Below are 25,146 nucleotides of genomic sequence, written 5' to 3'. Positions count from 1 at the left end.
TCCTAGGGTACATAGCCCTCCCATAGTTGCTCCCCTATATATACCCCCTATATGTGGGTAGCACCAATGTCACCTATATTTCTAGGAACGGCAACAGCATCATTATACAAGTATTTGGGGGAGATTTATCAGAAGTGTCTGAAAGCAGAACTGTTCTAGATGCCCATGGCAATCAATCAGAGCTCAGCTTTCATTTTATAAACAGCTGTGGAAAAATGAAAGCTGAGCTCTGATTGGTTGTCATGGGCAAATAGAATAGTTCCTCTCTCAGACACTTCTGATAAATCTTCCCCTTATGTCAACAATGGAAGAGTGGCAGCATCTACTGGGTTCGGAGAACTCCTCTATGGAATGTAGTCAATAGAAATGTCGTAGATGCCGGTTCGGTGCCACCTCCATTTGTGTCCTGTGATCCCTGTTCACCTTTTCTTAGTGACCAGGTCATCTTTATTGCTAACCCTGCCCATATGTGGTTTCATATATCCCGCGTTGTTCCATATTTCGGAACATGGATACATAAACACTCCCCCTTTTAGGGACAGGACCAGCACACTTCGTGCCCCTGTGACATTAAGGGTGTGACCAAACGTTCAGTTTTTCAGATGTAGTTTTTGATGCCTAAACCAGGAGTGGAGTGAAAATAGAGGAGGAGAAGCACTTCTTAGTGATAAGTCCTTACCCATTATGATCCACGCCTGCTTTTGGCTTCAAAAACTGCATCTGAAAATCTGAACGTGTCGCTGCACCCTAAGCCCTATAAATACAAGAGCATGCCGTAGGCTCAGAAGACTGGTCGACTCGACTCGACTAGGACTGTGGGAAGATTTGGGGGGAGCTGCCAAAATGTTTCTGGCAAGTGTGGTTTGTAAGGGAACCCTTCATTACAAAAAATGTAGTCAACATTGGGCATCTAAGCTCCACCCACATATAGGAAGAATTTAAATAATGGAATTTGGAATCACTCCATCACGTCAAAGCCAAATCATCTATTCTATCCTATAGGGCAGTGGTGCCTAACATATGGCAGTGGTGCCAGAGGGGGCACTCAGTGCCCTTTCTGTGGGCACCCAGGCCATCGCCAGAGAGGACTCCAGGTATCTTCCTGCAGTCCCAGACAGCCCAGGACTTGCTGTGCACAGAAATATTTTAAAGTGACAGGACTACCTGGGACTACTGGAGGAGTGGGAAGGTGTGGACAGATCTGGATTATTATTGTAGCTCCTGCTCCGGCCCTGACAATTCTTCCTGTTTATGGGATCCTGGAGGGAAGCTACAATGATCATCCAAATTTCTCCTATTTTCTGCTTTAATGGTGTCATTAGGGGCTGGTATCAATGAAAACTGTGACAGAAAAGGGAGTATAAATCACTAATTACATTTCTGTGTTGGCACTTTGCGGTAAAAAAGTGGGTCTTGGTTGTAGTTTGGGCACTGGGCAAGGTTCGCCATCACTGCTATAGGGGCTCAGCAATGTAATATTATGTAATGACCGGATTTTTTTTATTAATCGCTCACAATGAGTCTAGAAGATTTACTGTTACTTCCTGTAAAATAATTGAAGAAATAACATTGCTGGAATGGATTACTAACATACAGGTAGTCCTCCATCTATCCAAAAATGTGCATTCTTAGTATCAGGTTCACGTTAAGGAGTGAACACCAGTTTTATAGGACTCGCTGGATATAAAGCACAGCGTCAAAATGAAGAAGTTTTATTTAGTGGCCACTGTAGATATAAGAAGGATTTATTTCTCTGAGAGAAAGTAAGATATGTGTAATCCCCAGGCATAACAGGGGTTAAGAGAAGCCTGGACTACTTTCAGTGTCCAGTTTCCATCTTGGCAGAGAAGTCCTGGAAATATTTGTGGAGGTGGAAACCATTGCAGAGCCTGTTTCTATTCTTCTACGAACAGCCGGGCCTGTGAAGTTTAATATATTGTAAATTATTTGCATCTGTTGTCTGTTTATATCGGAGGAAACCATTTTGTTGGCTGCACTAACTTACACAAGACTCCAGCTTACTACAGGATGGACGGGAGGTCTACTGTGAACCTATAGTTAGAGTAGACTATTTGACTATGCAGCCCAACCCACCATTACACCCAATCTCTTCTTTATACGGTACATTCAATTTTAGCACCCCTTGATCTACCTCATAAGGTCTGCCAATCAATGGCCCAAGTCATGGGATAATTTGGTCCACCAAAAACCTACATGGGACTCCAGCTTACTACAGGATGGACGGGAGGTCTACAAAGTAGTCTATTTGACTATGTTGCCCAACCCACCATTACATCCCATCTCTTCTTTATACAGTACATTCAATTTTAGCACCCCTTGAACTACCTCATAAGGTCTGCCAATCAATGGTCCAATTAATGGGACATTTTAGTCCACCAAAAACCTGACTCATTGGAGTTATACATCAAATCAGGCCTGAAGAAGGTCAAGCACCTATTAGCTGGCCACAGTATCTGCTTTACTGTAGAAATTGTAATTAAAAATTAGAGGTAACTAAGCAGAACGTTTTCAATTGTTTTGCAAAACTTGCCTTGTAATTAAAAGACCACCATCATAGATGTTCCGAGTTGCTATATTTGTGCTAACATTTCAACTAATTTTGCCAATGTCATAAGTGTATACAAGAAACTATAATCAAAGGAAAGAGTTTCCTTCTCCACCTACTTGGGCCCTTATCAACCTCCCTTCCCTTCCTTCCTAATCCGGTATTCACTCTGCTGAATTCCGCTATGCTAGCAAGAAAGACAGAATCTCACTCAAGTGTCACATTACACAGATGTCCATGGAGAGGGGAGGTGGCAGTGAGTCACAGCTGCTAGGTCTCCAACCAACAGCTTTGAGAGGACTGCAATCTACAGGTATGGGCTCGCATTTATGAGGGCTTGTACGCATGAAAACTAGGTAGAGTTGCTGGTGCACGGAAAGGAATTGCGCCTAATTCCCTCCTTACGCCACCTATGTGCCAGTTGACCGTGGAGGGGTGTGAAGAGGAGCCCTGCTGGAGGCAGAGTGGGCAAGCGTGGGGGCGCTCCTGACCCAAGCCTGCTCATTAAAGGGCCGGGTTCTAGTAAGGCCAGGCCGTAGCTGGCATAGAACTTCACCCGACAGCACAGCACAGCCAGATTTATCAGGAGGCCTGTGCGGCAGAGGAACATCCTAATCAGAGTTCTATGTGCGTAAAGCATCTAAAAGAAGCACAGCACAGTATTAAAAAAAGCAAAAACTTAAAAAATATATAAGAGATCCTTTAATTCACTGGTTCCGTACTGTACACTTCACAATTCACATGGGAACAGATTATCTGCATCGTTCACTCGATTTCACTTTACTTTCATGTCATCCTATCATGTTCACATCCCTCAAGAATCCAGACCTGGGAGCAGAAGGTTTTTAAATCCAAAGTTCGGCGTCTGATTTGACAGATTCATGATGATTCTGTGATAAAGTTTATCACTTGTTACCTGCTGACCTTCACTCCTGCAAAGGTCTGGGCAAAATTTACTGTCTTAGGGTAAAGAACATGGCGATAAACTCATAGAACATGTACATAATCTTATCCGAGCCTATGAGGAGATTATGGAGTCGTCTATCTGTAACTGATATATGGCCCTAATAATTAATAGCATATGGCTGTATTCCCATCCTGTATATATATTACATGGATTTGTATTAAAGGGGCAGTGAACTCAAAAATGTTAAATATTAATAGAGTGGATACAGGTCTACATTAGAAGCCGATCTGTCATGTTTCTGAATATGTTACCAATGACATCATACTACTCCCCAGGGTTACGTCAGAAGTCCCAAAACTGTGGATTAGCACACACTCCCTAAACATTACCACTGATCCTGAATGAACTGAGAAAACACAATGGCCTCATGCACGGGGTCTTGTACTTTGCAGTTAAACTGCACCCATAGACTTTTATATAAGCCTCCTTTAATACCATTTATTCTGATTTATCTCTTAAAGGGGAGTTCTGAGAACTTCTGCATGGGGAAGGCAGCCTTACAGCTGATGGAGCTCATGTTCTAGAATTGCTCATGTTCTAGAATCCTGGGGTGATGGAGCTCATGTTCCTGAGGTGATGACAAAATCTCCATCTTTCAGTTGAACGCTTGGTCTGTCACTGGACTCCGTGCTTAACAGCTGATTGTGAACTGGCAACTGCTGAGACCAGTGAATGGCCGAGCGTTCATGTAAACTAGTCACTTCCAGTTGTGTGGGAGTTTCTTTATTAGGTTTTCTTATCTACATTGTCTACTCCTTGAACAACTTTTTGGAATACCCCTATTATCTATCACTAAAGGGAGCACTGCCAGTCAGAATGTGATAGGACCAGTAATGGGACCATGGATTTCACTATTGCTGGTTTCCAGCTTCCCCCACAAAGCAGGGTAAGGTGGGCTAGTAGTATAGTTCATGTCTGAAAGTGGACATCCACCTAGAGAGGTCCCTCCTGACGGCCAATACATATTTAGTCTAACTCCCATGTGTGGCGATCATACATACACCACTCTGCCAATTATTTTATTTCCATGACATCTGCCATTAGAGAGATAGGACCGGCCCATACATATATGTAAGATAATAATAATAATAATAATAATCTTTATTTATATAGCGCCATCAAATTACTTAGCGCTTTACAAATCATAGGGGACATATACAACTATATTACATTACAAAGAACAAACAGTCATATAGAACAATAGGAGTGATGGCCCTGCTCACAAGAGCTTACAGACTATGAGGATGAGGGGGTGACACAAGAGGTTGTATAATGGTCCAGCCATTCTTTATAAGGGAACAATATAAAAATAATTTACTAAACAACGATGTTGCTGCTTGAACCAGCCATCAGCCGCCATCTTATTTACAGGGTCCTAGGTGAAAAAGACTGCAGCCAAGCCTGGAGCTTGGTATATATCAGCTGTTTGCCAGATAACAGATAGGATGGATTAGTAAAGGGAGAGTTGACATTTCATGCGGTTAGCGAGTGTGATAAGCTTGCCTAAAGAGATGGGTTTTAAGAGCACGTTTGAAGCTTTGGAGAGTGGGTATTAGTCTGAGAGTCTGGGGAAGAGCATTCCAGAGAATTGGTGCAACTCGGGAAAAGTCCTGGAGACGTGCATGGGAGGTTCGAATTAAGGTAGAGATTAATCTAATGTCACTGGCAGATCGAAGAGCACGGGAAGGGCGATAGACTGAGATGAGAGAAGAGAGATAGGGAGGTGCAGCATTATTCAGAGCTTTGTGGATGAGGGTTATTATTTTAAAGTGAATACGGAAGGAGACAGGTAGCCAGTGCAGTGATTGGCACAAACTGGAGGCATCTGTGTAGCGTTTGGTGTGAAAGACGAGCCTGGCTGCTGCATTAAGAATAGATTGTAGAGGAGAGAGTTTAGAGAGTGGAAGACCAATTAGTAGGGAGTTACAGTAGTCTAGTCGAGAGTGAATAAGTGCAACAGTTAGCATTTTAGAAGTTTCAAATGTCAGAAACGGCCGTATTCTGGAGATGTTTCTGAGATGCATCCGGCAAGAGCGAGCAAGAGATTAAATATATGGTAAAAAGGAGAGATTAGAATCCAGCACAACCCCAAGACAGCGGGCCTGCTGCCTCGGTGCTATAGTGATCCCACAGACCGAGATGGAGAGGTCAGGGGTGGTTTGGTTAGTAGATGGTGGAAAGACAAGAAGTTCAGTCTTCGAAAGATTAAGTTTCAAGAAGAGAGAGGACATGATGTTAGAGACAGCAGAGAGACAGTCACTAGTGTTCTGGGGTAAGGCAGGGGTGATGTTACGTGCTGAGGTATACAGCTGGGTGTCATCAGCATAAAGATGATACTGGAAACCAAATCTGCTGATGGTTTGTCCAATGGGGGCAGTATAGAGAGAGAAGAGAAGAGGACCTAGGACTGAGCCCTGAGGAACCCCGACACTGAGAGGAGAGGACCTAGGACTGAGCCCTGAGGAACCCCGACACTGAGAGGACGATGAGAAGAGAAAGATCCAGAAAAGGAGACACTGAAAGTGCGGTCAGAGAGATAGGAAGAAAACCAAGAGAGTGCAGAGTCCTTTAGGCCAATGGAGTGAAGCATCCTGAGGAGGAGCTGGTGGTCCACAGTATCGAACGCTGCCAATAGATCCAGGAGAATGAGGAGAGAATAGTCACCTTTGGATTTTGCAGTGAGGAGATCATTGGAGACTTTAGAAAGAGCAGTTTCAGTGGAATACATAGAGCGGAAACCAGATTGTAGGGGGTCAAGGAGGGAGTTAGCTGAGAGATAGCGGGTTATAGAGAATAGACCAAGCGTTCCAGGAGTTTGGAGATGAAAGGGAGGTTAGAAACTGGTCGGTAGTTGGTAGCATTGGATGGGTCCAGGGAAGGTTTCTTTAGTAAAGGGGTAACAATAGCTTGGAAGAAGAGGGAAAGACACCAGAAGAGAGAGAGAGAGATTGAAAATTTTAGTTAGGTGAGAAGTGACTGCTGGGGAGAGAGACTGTACCAGATGTGAGGGGATGGGGTCACTGATGCAGGTAGTGGGGCGAGCAGAGGAAAGGAGCCTAGACACTTCTTCCTCTGTGACTGGCTCAAAGGAAGAGAGTGAACAAGATAAGGTACCAGAGGGAAGGGGATTGGAGGGGTGAGTGGATTGAGCAATTATTTCCTGGCGGATACAATCAATTTTATCCTTAAAATAGGCGGCCAGATCTTCAGCCCCAAGGTCTGTGACAGGTGGCTGCACCCTTGGTGTTAGTAAGGAGTGAAGGGTATCAAAGAGCCTTTTGGGGTTGTTAGAGAGAGAGGATATGAGATTTGTATAATATTCCTGTTTAGCAAGGTGAAGGGCAGAGTTATAAGTTTTTAGCATAAATTTGAAGTGTAGAAAGTCTGCAGATGTGCGCGATTTTCTCCACAGACGTTCAGCAATCCTGGAGCACTGCCGAAGGAAACGAGTTTGTTCAGTGTGCCAAGGTTGCCTGCGTGCGTGTTGAAAATTTCGGATAGTGAGTGGTGCCATCTCATCTAGGGCGCTTCTGACAGTGTGATTATAGTGGTTAGTAGCCAGGTTTGGACAGGTGAAAGAGGAGATGGGGGACAGTGCAGTCTGTAAGTTTTCTGTGAGTTTATGAGTATCTATTGCACGTGGGTTCTGGTATGAGTGATGGGTAGAAGGCTTCTGAGAATGAGAAGGATTATTGAAAGTAAAAGAAAGGAGGTTATGGTCTGAAAGTGGAAAGGAGGAATTGGTAAAATCAGATACTGAAGATGGTCGAGAGAAGACCAAATCGAGGATGTTTCCCTCACTATGAGTGGGGGAAACGCAGAGTTGTGAAAGACCGAGAGAAGTAGTCAGTGCTAAGAGCTGAGAGGCAGGAGGGGAAATGGGAGTGTTAACAGGGATGTTGAAGTCTCCCATGATGATGGTTGGAATGTCACAGGATAAAAAGTGAGAGAGCCAAGAGGCAAAGTGGTCAAAGAACTGATAGGGTGAGCCAGGAGGACGGTATACTACAGCCACACGGAGAGAGAATGGGCGGAAAAGTCTGAGGGTGTGGACCTCAAAAGATGGGAAAGTAAGAGAAGGTACAGGAGGAATGACCTGGAAAGTGCATTGTGGAGAGAGGAGTATGCCTACCCCACCTCCCTGCCTATTCTCAGGTCTGGAACAGTGCGAAAAGTGTAAACCGCCATAAGACAATGCCGCAACGGAGGCAGAGTCATCCTGCTGGATCCATGTTTCCGTAATGGCAAGCATGTCAAAAGACTTAGAAAGAAAGAGGTCATGAACTGATTCTAGTTTATTACACACAGAGCGGGCGTTCCATAGGGCACATTTAAAAGGGGTTACGGGTGGAGAAGGAGAAGAGGGGATACACTGAATCTTTATAAGCTTAGCAGGGTTTCTGTGTGAAGTGTTAAAATAAGCAGAAGGTGGGCCTGGGTTAGGAGAGACGTCACCTGCAGCAAGCAGAAGGAGAAAGAAAAGAGACAAAAGATGCTGCAGAGATTTATAAGAAGTTATTTCTTGCTTCACAGCAGAAGACTGTGATAAGTTAGTCTGGTTACATAACGTATAGAGTGTGTGAGTGGTAAAGAAAGGTGAGTGAAGAAGGGAGGCATTGATATGGATAGTTGTTACTGGTGAAATAGATGGACGGTGGGCAAGTAAAACAACCATGGCAAACAGGGAGAAAATGGAAAACATTTTGAGACAAACATAATTGTTCATTTTTCTCTGCCATCTTACCTGTCTCCTGCCCTGTCTAACTGCAATGTCAAACTGCAGTTTCATACTTCTCAGAATATTATTTTACTTAGCAGAATATTATGCTAAGCAAACAAGGAATGCAAGCAACCTGGAATGCAAGCATCCTATACTATCACTAAATTTATACCCAGAGATGACAAGAGACCAGGCCCTCATTTAGCTCATAAAACAATTAATCTAGGCGACTTAACACATGTGAATCAAGTTCTGAACAGAGAAAAACAAACTCATTGAGGGGCATAGATGAACATTAAATCAGGTAGGACAGAAAAGGGTCAAATGTTACAGAAAGAAACAGACACATGCAATACTAGGGCAATTAACAGATATATACCATTGCAGAGAGGGAGACTGGATTTAAAGACACAGTAGATGGGTGAAAAATGATTCAGCAATCAGAGATATATACCATTGCAGAGAGTGAGACTGGATTTAAAGACACAGTAGATGGGTGAAAAATGATTCAGCATTTTCAACATTGATCTGAAGTGTACGGCTACCCTGAAGCTTATACTGGTTAAAACATTAAGAGGTACAGTGCTCCAGACCTGATCTCTAGGTGTCAGATTATAAATGGTGGATCCTCTCCATTTGTGACCAATTTTACATCTATGTAATGTTCCCATCACTCAAGGAAAAATTGTAAACGTAGGCCAAGTACGTGAGCTACATACTTGAAGATCTGGAACCATCTATGGTCTATGTCCACGATGATCATTGGGATGCATTGGGTCTTTGTTTTATCCTAATGTCCAATTATAAAAATAAAATGACAAAATTAAAAACATGATCTTATAAAATCCATATAAGGACATATTAGGGAATCCCTTATGGTGGTGCCAGTTATAATGGAACCTAAGACATGACCAACAAAGCAGACAGATGCTAGTAGTCCGCCACCGGCCCAGCAAAGATTTAATCACATTTTGGGATTATTACCGGTAGTTCTTACTGACGTTACTTGATAATAGACATATAAGGGACAGATAAAAAAGCAGAGGGCCCCTGACAAGACCATAATGGGTCCTTTGCTCTTCAGGTCATCACTAGAGCGTGAGGATTTCTTCTGGTGGGACATAGTTCCCCAGTCCAAGGCTGTAAACTACATATATACAAAGTAATTCAAAAGTTCAAGGACTCTCTAAATGACAAATCTGAATGCCCCAGCAGGTAATGGGTGGATGGGGATGGTCTATATTTGTGGATATGACTAGGGGATCAAGGGCACGTTTTTCCAATAGGAAGGTGGTCATGTATCACCTCAAAGAAGACCAATATTGTCTTAGAAATTGATCACTATTGGTCAATTGGTCACTATTTCAAAATTATCATCACAGAAAGTTGGAACAACTGGGAACGCTCCCTGGAAGCACAGCTATATGACGTGTTGTCCATGATGTTCAACACAGAACGGAAGATGCTGGATCCAATCGTTATGAAAATCTATGGAGAATGTCAGTGTTCAGAACTTTTTGTTATAAAAAGTTATGAACAACTTCTCTAATCCAATTTGGTGGCTTTAAAAATGGCGGTCATGTTCTGGACATAGCTTAAAATCTGGGTCTCCTTAACCGTTACTTGATGAGGTGCTCGGATATGTCATGCTTCCTATTGTTTTTGAAATATAAGGGATATCCTGGGATTTTACGGATAATGCAAGTAAAATCTCCACATCTCTATGTTGTTTCTAATGGTCTGAAACTTTCCATTCATAGGATTAAAAAGCTTCTGCTCTATAGATCCCCAGTCCCGCGCAGAGCTCCGAGCATGATGACATAGCACATCTCCTTTCCATGAGCTTCCGCCAAATCCAGCGCAAGTTATCGCACGCCCTGAATTGGTGAACTCTGACTCAGCCATTTTATTCACGCCTGAGGCTACGGCTCCAGTGTAAGAGAACAAGAACGGGATCAGCAAAACAGGGACTAGCAGGACTCTGTGACTGCCATGTTTAACCCCTATATAACTGCAGGAGCTACACAGCATGTGGCTATAAGGCATGTGCTATGTATCTATCTTTATATATAGAAAGATAGATCATTAAGATAGAGATAATAATAATAATAGGTAGATAGATAGATACTGATAGATAGATAGAGTAATATATTTGAAATATAGATATAGAATAATAATAGCTAGAAAATAACAATAGATGATAGATAGACAGATCATAGATAATAATAATTCTTTATTTATATGGCGCACACAGATTACACAGCGCTGCACAGAGCTTGTCAGATCAGTCCCTTCCCCAATGGGGGCTCACAATCTAATTAATAGATAGATATGAGATAGATAGATGGATAGATAGATAGATAGATAGATAGATAGATAGATAGATAGATAGATAGATAGATAGAAAGATAGATAGATACATAGATACAGATAGATACATAGATAGATATATGATAGATAGATATATGATAGATAGATATGAGATAGATAGATATGAGATAGATAGATAGATAGATATTAGATATTAGATAGATAGTCTGTTGATAGATGATTGATAAAGATATGAGATAGGTGGATAAATATGTTAGATAGATTTATGACCGGTAAACAAGGGGTTACAGGCAGGATAAAATTGTTCCCAGTTACAAAAAAACAAGAAATGGGAATGACGGACCTGACATATTTCACATTCTAGGAAAAAGTGAAACCATAATCTGACCCGGGTCCCAAGTGTCTAATCAATGCAATTTGCCATCTGTTTAAATATACACATTCACCAATAGTTTCTTTCATGTCAGCAAATAAAATAAATGGGGCCCAATTCATTGTAACTATCCTGACCTACAGCAATTACCATATCCCAGGGCCAAGACCAACACATGTCAGGCCATGTTTATACATGAACCATGTGATTGACTACATTGGTGGGATCCCGTCATACATCTACAGCAGACCAGATGTGCATGTAGTGATATCCCAGGGAACATTTCTAATAAAGGGGTAACTCCATTGCTAGGATACACCATGACATAAGGCTCCAAAGATCTAAGTTATCTACCTTACTAGAGTAAACCATAAACGTATAAATTAATGAAGTGATAGTAAACTCTATATGGAGGTTTAGTGCACTGGAGGCGGGTCTGATGGTCTACATCTGCCTAAAGACACCAGCAAGGTCATAACTAGGAAAGAATTTTGGTTGTGGACCCCCTTCCACTCAGCTATGAACATTACTCACACTTAACACGTACTTTACTCCTCACTATTCTGAGCTGACAAGTCGTGGTTGTTGGACCCACCTAACATCTTGGGCCCCATAGCAGTAGCCCACTTTGGTTACTACCATCATCCTTATGCTCTGGGACCCCCAAAGTCTTAATCATTTAGTTCCATTAGTTTTGGCAACCAGGATGATAACTCGGGCCTCTACTTAAGTGGGCAGCCCCAGGCTACCGGCTCCATCTCAGGACTGCCCATTTTTTAGTACAGAGCATACCAAAACTAATAACCTCACGAATATTGAGGGCTTATAAAAAATCCAGCCTCAAAGGTTTGGAGTTGGTGAAAGCGTGAGTTATGCAAAAAGCTCCACATGTGGCGTCTACAACTTCTGTTTGTTTCTTCTTACCACCCCCCCCCCCTCCTTGGCCCATTAAAAATAAGCATTTCACAAGCATATGATGTACCTGTAGCCAATTTTCCGATCATCCATCATAGAGACGCTGGAGAACGCTTTGCTTTGAAGGCTTCTTCTTCTTCTAAATTGGATTCTTGTTCCTACAAACAGCATAAAGACAATCAGATTCCACCTCTAATCATTACACGGCCAACAAGAGGAGCATCAAAGCTTCCCCCGCCTGAACCTTCACAGCCAATTTAATAGACGCCAGACAAGAAATCTATGGATCCAGGCATGAAAGTCGTCACAGAGAAATTGCTCTTCAAAATTACTGAATGTTAATCCATATCAAACATTTGCCATTCTTCATGTTAATTTTTCCATGATGTTTGGTCTTCAAAGCCCTGAAAACATCACATCTTTGTCCTTTGATAGCTCCATACCCCACGGCGTAATCTCCTGGGCCTTGGTGTACAAGCCATAACAAAATCCCGATCTAGTATAGCATATCCACTAAATCGATGACCTCTAATTTGATTAATTTGAATAAGGACCAATTTTCTTTTTTGACTTAATAAAATTAGATAACAGCATATAACTTGTTTTCAGAATTTTTTTTAAAATTTTGTGTGTTTTAGAATTTTTTCTCCTATTTTTTGGAATATTGGGGGCTGCCATCTTGCCTGAGGCCTAGTAACAGCGGTTAGTGATATGCTTTACAGCAGCCTCATGTCTATAGGCCGACTCATTGAGGTCTAAAGGAGAGTTTCCCACACATGTGCAGTGTAGATTTGTGTTATCATTTATTTATTAATATTCTGTGCATGTTATACAGTTTTACCTTGAAGGGGTTGTCTAAAAGGCCATCAATGTCTTATCATTGGGAAGCGACAAATGCAGCTCTGATTCACTTTTCTGTTGTTAAGTTTACAGTTTCCATCCCCTATAGAAAGTACGGTGCTACGGTGATAGTCTTGACTCCAATACAAGTGAATGGGAGTCGCAGCTGTAGTTACACCTTCCGGCCACTACAGAGAGGATGGACCAACTGCTTCCATCTGCGTTGGGCTAAGCAGCTAATTCATGTGGATAGGGCATCAGTGTTAATTTGCAGAAATTCCCTTTTAAAAGGGAACCTGTCAGCAGAAAGTGACTTATTAAACCACTTCAGGTATATAATTTAGTAGATCAGATTAATACCTTCCAGATCGTGATTCTTTCATGGGTCTTTGCGGTGGCATCATCCAGACAATCAGCTCTAAAGTGAGATGTAAATTAACACTGAAGTCAAGCTCTCTCCACCTCAGAAAACCCCTTTTACTGTAACTGATGGTCCTGCAGATCTCTAGTCCGATGCTTGATGTTAAACAGTAGGAGGAGAGCTTGACTTCAGTGTTAGACCCTCCCCCTCCCTGACTTTATACAACCATTCTTCATCTCATTTCAAAGTTGATTTTCTGGATGATGCCACCGTACTGGGCCGCAAAAGGAACACAATTTGGAAGGTTTTAAGCTTCTTCACAACATACTGGTGGTTGTTTATTAGGTCATTTTCTGATGACAGGTTCCCTTTAAGTGATATTGGTGATAAGAGGGGTGGAGCACAAACAAGTGACTTTGCCACAGCCTGGGTATTTAGATATAGAAGCCAGGGCATAAAACTGCCCCAAATGAAAGAATACTTGCTCTCAATCAGAATCTTGTATAATAGTCTATTAAATGGTTAACTTTTTTTTTTAATAACTTGTGGATTTTTATTTGATTTTAGGTCACAGGAAAGGAAAAAAACGGTGAAAATCCAAGAGGAAGGAGCAAGCATGCCAAGCAGTACAAAAGCTGCAGGAACCACTGTCCATTAGTGAGGAACCTGCATCGGTTTTGTTTTTAACCCATCGCTTCCTTAAGAGGACCGCTGCTTACGCGTCACCTCATCCGCCCTATCTCAGAAAACAAATATTAAATTTGGAAACTATTATCGTTATCCTTGTCAGTGGAAAAAATGAAGTAAGCCACAAGTATATATACAGACCAAAAATCTCTGAGCTTATCAGTGAGATGCCTGGTTACTGAGCAAATACTGTAATACGTCACGATTAAAGGGACCTATTAACTCTTTCCAGCTCAGCTTTGAAGATCATGTGGAAGGGTTCCTTTAGGATCCACCTTTGGTAAATCTTCTAAGCAACGTTGGAGGAAAGAAGCCATGATGCTGAAGTCCAGTACAATCTCGCAGAGCACCTTAGGTGGCCCAATGGTTCCTCATGGTCTTCCCTATGGATTCATAGATCAGAATGTGGTGGGGCATGAAACTTGGAATACAACATCGGAGGAGTTTCTAGGTGTTGAAAATAATGATGGAGAACCAAAAGAGAACGACCAAGTTATAGAGGTAACAAGAGCTGTTTGGGCAGTAGTGGAAGAAGAACCTGATGAGACTTCAAATGGCTTTACTAAAGGGGAAAATCTTGGTTACGAAGAAGAAACCAAGCCAGTTGAAGCTCCGATGAGATTGGATCCTGTTCCAATAAAGACAGAAGAAAATGACCTTCAATGGAAAATTGTGCCAAACACCGAGGTGCAACAAACAACTAGCGTGCAACAGTCAAGGAGGATGTGTAAGTACAGTCACTGGACTATAAATGAATCAAGAAATATATGTCTAACTCAAAATGTAACCAGTCAATGGTTTCTGCTATTCTATCTGTGAGAAGGATTAGGAATTTCTAACTAAATAAGTAAAAAGTGAAGTAAATCCTGACAGGACTCCTTAGAGAGACAGGAAGAGTCCTGATTTCAGTGATTGACAGTGAGATTCCAGATTACTCCACCCACACACATAGCCAATGAGAGTCCTGATTACATTGCTTACACACAGTGATTGGCAGTGAGGGTCATGATTACCCTGCCCCCACACAGTGTTGGCAGTGAGAGTCCTGCTTACTCCCCCCAACACAGTGATTGGCAGTTAAAATCCTGATTACTTCACCCACACACAGTGATTGACAGTGAGGATTCTGATTACCCCGCCCACACTAATTGATTGACAGTGAAAGTCCCGATTACCACGCCCCCACACACAGTGATTGGTAGTGAGGATCCTATTTACTCTGCTTGTGAGAGTCCTGATTACTTCGCCCACACACAGTGATTGTCAGTAAGAGTCCTGATCACCCCACCCACACACAGTGATAGTCAGTGAGAGTCCTGATCACCCCACTCACACAGAGTGATTGACAGTGAGAGTCCTGATTAGTGTATATACACAGTAGGCGTGTGGGCGTGGTAATCAGGATTTTCACTGTCAATCACTGTATGTGGGCAGAGTAATCAGAACTTCCACTGCCAATCACTGTGAGTGGGTGGGATAATCAGGACGGTCACTGTCAATCACTGTGTGGGAGCGGAGTAATCAGGACGGTCACTGTCAATCACTGTATGTGGGCGGAGTAATCAGGACTGTCACTGTCAATCACTCTATGTGGTTGGAGTAATCAGAACTTCCACTGCCAATCACTGCGAGTGGGTGGGATAATCAGGACTCTCACTGCCAATCACTGTGTGGGAGCGGAGTAATCAGTACTCTTACTGTCTCTGTCAGGCTTTACCCTGCAAACTTGTATTTCACAGACTTCCTATATTATATGCTGCTCTCAAGTTGGCCATCAAGAATCCATTATTTGCTATGTCAATAATAACTACCATATATACTTGAGTATAAGCCTAGTTTTTCAGCACAAAAAAAATGTGCTGAAAACCCAAACTCGGTTTATACTCGTGTAAAAAAAAAAAAGTTTTTACCAGGTTTTTGTGGTAAAATTAGGGGCCTCGGCTTATACTTGGATCGGCTTATACTTGAGTATATACGGGTATATATAAAAATGAATTATCCAAGCTATAAGAAATATTAGCTTTTGCACTTGTATATAACTAATAAGGAGAGTTAACAATATTAACCCTACTGAGAAAGCAAACACTGGGATCTATGAGTACACTGTATAACAGAGGCCAAATTGTTCTGCTCCTAAAGGCCTTCATTTTTCTCAGCGTGTTCATCTAACACAAGGTTTTTATTCCAAGTCATAAAACGCATGTACTGTAACCTCCATAAATGGAAGCGTCCAGCTGCTACATACCAGGTCATCTTCCAGTCAGGACCCTACAAGCAGGATCTTTCACTATTTTCATTAGATATTGAAAACATCCATTTGCTATGAAAACACAAATGCATTCCACAGACAGGCCCACCCCTATGGGGTACAACTCAAAAATTCAGATATCCTTATTATGACATGCAGTGCTGATAAAATAAAAACTGAAAAAGAATTAGCTATTAGTCCTTGATATTGCAGCAATTAGTGATCCAGCCAAACCGGTTGACTTCGGATTTAGGGTGAAAGACCAGGAACAAATATAGGCAGGTGGTGCCCTAACTTAAAGGGAACCTGTCACCAGGCGAATCCATATAAAACCTCAATAAGTACCTTGTAGGGCTGGTTGCCCATGTGCTGGACAGGTCTTTATAAATTGAGACTGCGATCCAATTCCAATACGGGGGGTGGGGTCTCGGGTGCAGCAGTTAAGGAGGGGCCGGCACTCCAGACGCATCTTTACATAACCACGCCTCCTTATCTCCTCGTAGCTGCAGCTTGTTGACCTCTCCTTAGCCTGCTTTGGTTTCGCCCCAATTCTCACACAGGGTCGGAGCATAGATGACCAGTGCATGTACGAGAATTGAGACGAGATTCAGATTACAGGGAGATAGGGAGGCGCGGTTATTTAAAGTTGCGACTGAAAAGGCCGGCGTCTCCTTGACTGCTGCATCCGAAAACCCGCCCCCCCCCCCCTCACTGGAAGCAGACCATGTATATAAGTTAATTTTTCCGGCTGAAGGCAGCGGTTTCAGTTTGTACAAGGTACTTATTGTGGTTTTATATTGATTCGCCTGGTGACAGGTTCCCTTTAAGAAGTAAAATCCACTCCACAAGTAAAGAAAATAAAAAGTTGTCACTCACCAATCCTTCAAAAAGTGTTCTTTTTTTGGCCTTAAAATCAGCAAAAAAAAACCAATACGAGGGAAAGACGGAGCAGGAGCATGCACCAGACGATGGCTCGTTTTGCATAAATCTAGCGCTTATTCCTGCCTCAATTTAGCAGGAATAAGTCCTGGTTTAGGGTGAAACGGGCCATCGCCTGGTGCATGCTCCTGCTTTATGCAGTCGAAAATGCAAGTGTATGCCTTTCCAATATTCCCATACTCTTTTCATTGTTGTGACTATTGCTAGAATGGACAGCTAAGGGTACATTCACACGGCCGTGTGCTCACTCAGATCGGATCCCAGGTGAGCAAAGGGACGGGAGGTGGAAGGGGGAGGAGTTAGCGCTCTATAGGAAGACAAGCAGACAATTGCCAACTTAGTCACGGTGCGGTGATGCACCGTGTGGTCACCGTGACAGGGAGCCATAGTGGTCTATGGGAGCCATGATCTGGTCGCAAATCATGCAACCAAATCACTGCCCCCAGAACGGCCATGTAAATGAGCCCTAAGAGTACCTAGTACAGTGCCACCGCAATTCTCCATCCATGTTTTTGGTAGACAAGTCTGAAATTAGAATTTGCATAGATGATTGTCAGAAAGCTACTGTATATTCGGTCTTATTTAAAAAAAACATGGTGCAGGCTTAGTCATAAAAACAAGGGGTTTGGCAGGTAGAAAACATGTACCTATGTTCTTAAGGTGGAGAATTTAGAATTGTAGTCTTTATCTGCAGAATGTGGATCCTTGCTCTTCAGATGGAGAATTTAGAATTTCGGTCTTCATTTGTAGGACTTGTAGCCTTGTTCTTCCGGTAGAGACTTGGACTGTTATTCTTCAGGTCCAAAACTGGTTGGAGAACATAGAGCCTTGTTCTTCAGTTGGAAAATTTGGTGCCAGGAAGGGGCAAGGAAGGGGGAAGGAAGGGGGAAGGAAGGGGGAAGGAAGGGGGACTTGAATCTGTGTTCTTCACGTTAGAGAATTTGCAACCTTGCCGTTTAGGTAAAGGATTTGTAGACTTTTTCTTCAGGTCGAGAACAGAGGTCCTTGAAAATATTTTAATAGAGGGTTGTGCTGTTACTATTAGATCAAATTTACGTGAACATTTTGTGTATATGATGAGTAATAGTAATTCTATTTTGGAGCGTTTAAGGGCTCCAAAACCTCAACATCTGCAAGGTCAATCCAACCAACCACCGATGGTATTCGTAGTTTCATACATAACACCATACATAACCAATATAATCATGGTGGCAGCATACCTTGCTAACCACATAGTCCTTCAGTTTAGGAGTTAGCTTTTCTACTGTCGAGAGAATTGGATGCCTTAACACAAGACAGTATTCTATCGCTGAACACTGAAGATTCATTTTTTGCCTTCTTGCTTAAATATTTTTAAGCTAGTCCTCCGTAAGATGTTCCCTGCACCTGGCACACACATGTTAGTGAAGTATAATTGTTTAACGTGTGGTGAGAAACCGTTGAAAGCATTGCACGAATCCTAGCCAATATTTAATCCCTCACCGGTAGAGCTTCAAGAGGAATTTAGCTCAAGTAAAAACATCTCAGTGAATATCTCAATTTATTCCAAAAATATATCAAACATCTACGATATATATAACTGAAGGCAGATGTCATTTAGCAACCAGACAAAAGCTGATCAAATACCACTGTATCATTGCTTTTGACATCCAGTTTAGTCAATTTAGGACAGTCCTGTGAACTCTCTACTGATAATATATGATGCATCTTGATTCTGATAGTGTCCAATGATGGATTTAACCCCTTAAGGACGCAGCCATTTTGTAGCTTAAGGCTCAGCCCGTTTTTTTGGATTCGGACCTGCGTCGCTTTATATGGTTATAACTTTTGAACACTGTTACTTATCAAAACGATTCTGAGATTGTTTTTTCCCCACATGTTGTACTTCATTTTAGTGGTAAATTTTGGCAGATAAGTTTTGCGTTTATTTACAAAAAAAAGAAAATATGATAAATTTTTTGAAAAATTTGCCATTTTCGAAATTCTAAATCATTGCGTTTTCAGGCAGATAGATTTACCACCTAAATAAGTTGCTGAATAACATTTCCCATTTGTCTACTTTACATTTTCATAATTTCTGAAATGTCTGGATAATTTATTTTGATGTCACGCGGCTTACAAATAGAATAGCGCTTTTCCGGATTTTCAGAATTGACTATTTTGGGAATAAATACTGTTTGAAATTAAATTTTACATATTTAGCATCAAAAACCCCCTATATAACCAACCCATTTTCAAATCTGCACCCCTCAAGCTATCAGAAACAGCTTTTACGAAGATTGTTAACCCCTTGAGATCTTCATAGTAATTGAATCAAAATGGAGGTGAAATTTAGAATGGTCATATTGTTCCCTTATACGTTCATTTAGCACTAAAATTTACACATTTCCAAAATATAAAAAGAGAAAACCCACCATACAATTTGTTTGTATGAGTGTTTGGTGGACCATGTCTAGGTTTAAAACAAATTCCATTATGGGTAATTTTATATTTTCCAGCGTAACCAGAATCTTAATTATTGTTACCATCAAAGATGCAAGAACCCAGGTCCATGTAGCATATTCAGAATCCAAATCACTGTTACCATCAAATCCAAAGCCTTTGCTATAATCTTAAAACTTTATCTAGAAAGGGTTTTAGAACTCCACGTCCCTCACAGCTTACAATAAACTAACAACAGTAACTGGGTGTTTCTTAAGAAATTACACTTTGGCAGTCAAGGACAGTTTTCGATGTGTACATAAGGGAGGGAATAAGACAACAGAACTGAAATGCCATAAGCGCTACATGCTATACTGCAGCTGGTGAAGAAAAGGGAAACTATTGGAACAAGTTTCACTCAATGCACAAAAACGTGTGAAATCATTTACCTAAATAAGTGCAGATCAATATTTGGCCAAAATGAGAAAAACATGTCCGCCTTCTTCCAAAAACATCACATCTGGGTCTCGGTGATCTTTTCCTAGCCCCTGTACTGGACTTGTTGTTCTGTTTTCATACCCCAAATATCAGACGAACAATGACCTAGTGTTAGTCCAAATGAAGAAGACATGGCCTTTCCAAGCCTGCCTCCCCCACCCCACTGAGCAAGCATGGGGCATAACCAGTCTTCGTTTTTGGTGTTTTAGCCTTTGTTGATTGGGCAACTGGTGGATACCAATGGAGAAATGCTATATTAACCATTGGGCAACACAAACTTCCAGTGAATGTCACCTATTTGTGGCCACTTACCTTGTCATTCTTGTTTTGTTTTTGTCATTTTTCATGCGTTCATTTATTTGCATACCACGTTTATAAGTGGTTGTCCAAGGAGTAGAAAAACATGGCTGCTTTCCTCAAAATACAGCTCCATTGTTTTTGGAAGAAATCAGTCATGTTTTTCAACCCCTGAACAACCAAATACTGAGAAACTAATTTGACTATACATTATACAAAACTGGGGTCCACTGCTCTAGGTTCCTCCATTTTATCTCCATTCATTTGTTGGGCTTCTTCTAAAATGACCTCTGCAGGGAAGGTATCCTCAAGTCATAAACATAGCCCTTCTGCTGGTGAATATTCATGCTAATGCAACACCAAAGTTTGATGTCTGGATGCCTGGTCGCATGAAGGAATTTGACAACAGCAAAGAACATTGGCTGAAGGCTCCTTGACATCATCCAATGAAATATTATTCATTATGTTCAAGCTCTTCAGCACTTAGTGCCTTTTGTTTGTAGGTTTCTGTACAAGTATATTTTCCATATTTTTATAATTTGGTCCACGCCCTGAACAAAGTTGGTCTGACCTTGGTCACTGAATAGAATACAGCCTTTCATTCGGTACCAGCTGGGATCTCCAAGTAGATATCCAGTCTATGAAGAATTTGACCTACCATGTACTCTAGGTTTTGTCAGTTTTCACCTTATAAAGTCAGTAGAAGGATCACCAGTTCTAAAAGGGGTTGGCCACTTTACCACATGTTTTTGGAATGTGTGTGTAAGTGGTAAGATATTAGGTACTTTACCGATATACATATATTAAAGGTTCTGCTTTGCTTTCCTGATATGTAAAGTGAAGCCTCCTGTCTTTTACCTCATCAGCCAGAGATTCCTGTCCATAAGATGGAGGGTCATGTGATCTCTGATCACTGTCCATAAGCAATGGCCAGTTAGAGATCACATGACCCTTCATCTGCGGCCATTTTATGGTCAGGAATCTCTGGGGCTGATGAGGTAAAACACAGGAGACTTCACTTTACATATCAGGAAAGCAAAGCAGAACATGTAATAGATGTATCATGATAAATTATCAAATATACTTCACACCTCCCTCCAGACTCCACACACATTGCAAAAAACATGAGGTAAAGTGGCCAACCCCTTGAACTAGTCTTTTTTCAAGTATAGAAATATCTAGAAACTATACTAAGACTATTTTGGTCATGGTTAATTTTTGAACTTTGCCCTCATGTGTATGAGCCTCCATATGCACCATCTGTTCACACAAACTCTATGATTCGTAAGCAAATCATTGCACCTCACGCATAACCGCCTGCTTTGGATATATCAAAGGGTACGGAACATTTGATTTTAATAAGTGCTCTCTGACACAGCTGGAAGTGTACTTTACTCCAGAGCGGTCCCTCCTCGGCCCTCATGTCTATTCCCAGTGTTGTGCTGCTCTGTACGGGACCCGGTGAGCCGTCCTTTGTTCTGTTACGATTGCCTCATGCGCCACCACATGACCGGCACCAGGGGGATTTTTCAGTAATTATCTATGTAATTACTTTACAGTTAACGTGAATTCTCCTTTATACTTATCTCCAGACTTGTAATGTTTTGGCAAGAGTCTCCATAGTGAAGGTTTACAAGTTTATTGCCAAAGGGGTGTGTAAGTATTTAGTATGCCCCCTGGCACTGGAAGAGTAGAGGCAGTTACTCTATTCTCCAGTTTAGACTTGCAGCAAAGATCCTTCTCAAGTCACCACCTCCGTCCCCTCTAAGGTGAAGATTAATGGCTAGAGCTTTAAGAGCAATATCCCGTAGGTCAGATGATCTGCCGTCTTCTCTGTAGGACTTGCAGTTGTTACTTGATTTACAATGAAGGATCTAGAATTAGTTGTGTTGACTAGAATATACCAGCATAAAATATAATTTTCTATATGTTATATTCAAGTAAAAAAAAGAATTGAAAACTGAGATTTGGGTAAGAATTGTGTTGTCCACAATCTGCATTTTTCCCACCATACAAAATTAGTACCATTGTAATGAAAAGTCTGGAAATAGGAACAACAGACAACAGATCTAAAATTTAGCCCCCCAAATTGTCACCTGCCTACTTACTGGGTCCACCCTAACCAGTGGCCAGTAAGTGGTCGACGTTCCCTCACTATGTCGAAGTGAGAACACAAAACAAGAGTAACAAACAAATAACACAGAACAATAATGAGCGGTCCGGGTCCCAACTGAGATAGCAGATAAAGCACAAAATCTTAGTCCAAAGAGAAAGTCAAAAAACCTAAGCCAGAATTTCAGGATCCTAAGCCAGGATAACCAGAAATTCTGAAGTAAAGCAAGAGCAAAATATGAACAATACAGCCAGCCATCATGCATCTTTTCATTGGCTTCTTCAGCTTTGGTCGCTTTACCACTCCAAAATGTATATTGGTAAATAATTTAATATCCTGCCCCCCACACTTACACACATTACAAAAAACATGGGGTAAAGTTTCAATACCTTTTATTCCTTTGTGAGTGACGTCATGCTAAGCTGCCACATGACTGATTTGAAATTCCAAGGAGAGCCATTATATACTATATGGGGCTGTGTGGTATGTGATGAAGTGGCTGCAGCACTCATCTTCCAACATCTGCACCAACCCCAACTCTTTGTCTATCTTTTAATAGGTGTCTCCTCATTGATTCATTCCACTAAACCTCACTGCCTCTGAGCGCTCAGTACCTAATATGAAATTGGGTGCTGAGACTGCCACTGATATACGGCCCCCATAGACGCCAATGGGCGCACAGCAACCTACGGGAGCAGTACTATCTTTTCACGGCATACAGCGCCGTTCGCCATATATCCCTATGGAGAGGGTTGGTGGTGAGTAGCGCTCACCTCCTCCTCCTCTCCCCGCGCACTGCCGAGTGCCCGTCATGCTACGGTGCGGCGGGCAACGGCAGTGTGAATCCAGCCTAACGTATATATACTTGTTATAAATATATATTTCCTTTTCTAAAATATTGTTACAGTCCAGAAACAGACTCCGAGTAACCTACCAATACAACATTTTTCACATTGCCCGACTTCATAGAAGTCTCCACTGTACATAGTGACAGTGGTGCGTGACCGGAGCTTGACATTCATTCATGTCTATGGAGGAAAGAGAAAATTCTGAGACTCAAATGAACCAAATGTCATGTGTTGATCGCATCAGTCTGTTCACACATCCTCTCATCTTACATCTGCTCCATGGATGATCTGTCTTCTTAGAGCCTATCAATTATTCATACATATATACAGTGCACCTGACTGCTCCGCTACCTGAGAAGCCTGAGGTCAATGCTCTCCGACTCATGACTGCTCTGTCATATCTCACATTACCTCACTAACCCGCCGTACAAAGTACTAGGTGACATAAGTACTAGCTGCCGAAAAACAAGACAAATTAATGGTAATTATAAACACTACGATACGTTCCGATATTTACTGATAGAATGACAAAATGTGGTCCGCAATATGATTGTCTCTGCTTTGATTGCATCTGGCGTTTGCCTCTCTGTAATGGGTGGTGTTTATGCTGATTTTCTTAAAAGGGAGCATTCCCGGAAGAGGCACCAATGAAAAACTCACAATGCAAAATCGGTACTAGGCCCCACAACTATAAAGAATTATTTTTAGTAATAATCTCATGATTTGGAAAAGACACCTAAAGGTTCCTGCCTCTCCTTTGGGATACTAAACCAACCACAGGTCCTGATGAACCAGTATTTTAGTTTTATATTGGGTTGGGAAGTCAACCCCAGGGTGTTTTTCCATTTAAAAACTTCAAAAAGGTTGATTTGGGACCCTAAACCACTTAGTTTAGGGTCCCAAATCGACCTGACAGGTCTTTTTTAAAGGAAACCTGTCACCACATTTGCACATATACAGCCAGTGACAGGTTCCTATAGAGCTTTATTAACTAACTGACCCCTTCTTTTAGTTAAAACTTGTTTCCCTTCTATCCACATAAATCAACTTTTATCTTATATTACTTGGCAACAGAGAGGGCGTGTCTTGCTCAACCGGCCCCTCCCATCTACTCCTCCCCATGCCTTATTCCTCCTTACTATTCAGCAGTTAATGTCATGTGACCAGGGTGACATAATCTCAGGTCCTTTAGCCTCCTAACATTAGCAAAATGTATCCCATTTATATATCTGACCACATGGAGTCACAGCAGCCTCCATGGACTTCTACCCCTCTCCTTCCTCCATGGGGGCATGATGTAAAACCGACAAATATTTTAGCATTTTCTATAATACGTTAAACAGGAGTGTGTGTATGCTAATTTCCATTCTAAAAAGAGGGTTTCCTGGGTAATTTGGGGGAATTCCTGGGTGGAATTTAAGGCAGGGTTTACCACCCCAGACGGCCATGTACTCCCTGGGGCAGAAGGGAGGAATAGAAGTGGTGAACGCTTCTCACCCCTCTCCTCTCCAGAAAGTTAAGCAGACACCCTCTCACGGTAATGGTGTGGTGAGACACTGTGCTCACCGTACTGTGACCGTGTGCAATAGACCTCAATGGGGGTCGTAATAAAATTGTCCAGCCAGATCATAGCCCCATTATGGCCGTGTTAATAAGCCCTAAATGTTGCAAAGTCTGTATGTAAATGACTAGCCAAGTCCTCCACATTAGCCACACCCCATTTATAATATGATTTTAACTTCCGTATTTTTCGGACTATAAGGGGCACCAGATTATAAGGCGCACTATCAATAAATGCCTGCTAAAACGTCTAGTTTCATATATAAGGCGCACCTGATTATAACTATGAATGACCAGCAGGTGGCAGACCTGTGCACAGTTCAAGGCAGCTGTTGTCTGTAAGTACAGTTCATATATAAGGCGCAATGGACTATAAGGCGCACCTTTGATTTCTGAGAAAATCAAAGGATTTTTTGTGCACCTTATAATCCGAAAAATCCGGTACTGATTTTAATAACAACA

General features: G+C 41.8%; 1 protein-coding gene and 1 long non-coding RNA gene across 4 annotated transcripts in view; one reads left to right on the top strand and one right to left on the bottom strand.

Moving 5' to 3' along the window:
* LOC140126305 (uncharacterized) overlaps positions 1-25,146 on the bottom strand; it is an 80,897-nt gene that overhangs the window by 5,628 nt on the left and 50,123 nt on the right. Inside the window, exon 2 of the long non-coding RNA XR_011854793.1 lies at positions 11,940-12,030. This is a non-coding gene — a long non-coding RNA (uncharacterized lncRNA). The remainder of the gene's footprint in view (positions 1-11,939; positions 12,031-25,146) is intronic.
* Positions 1-25,146, top strand: part of SYNPO (synaptopodin) — an 82,529-nt gene that overhangs the window by 20,073 nt on the left and 37,310 nt on the right. For 2 of the 3 annotated variants that reach the window (XM_072145572.1, XM_072145575.1), the window contains exon 2: positions 13,641-14,487. In XM_072145572.1, coding sequence (XP_072001673.1) covers positions 14,076-14,487 — 412 coding nt within the window. In that variant the 5' untranslated portion in view covers positions 13,641-14,075. Of the gene's footprint in view, positions 1-10,168; positions 10,189-13,640; positions 14,488-25,146 lie in introns of those variants that run through there. The other variant, XM_072145573.1, reaches the window with a different exon arrangement.

The sequence above is a fragment of the Engystomops pustulosus genome, chromosome 4 (assembly GCF_040894005.1).
Source record: "Engystomops pustulosus chromosome 4, aEngPut4.maternal, whole genome shotgun sequence".
NCBI classification, from domain to species: Eukaryota; Metazoa; Chordata; class Amphibia; order Anura; family Leptodactylidae; genus Engystomops; species Engystomops pustulosus.
Note: the sequence above shows the minus strand (reverse complement) of the source record. Positions and strands in the feature narration are given on the sequence as shown.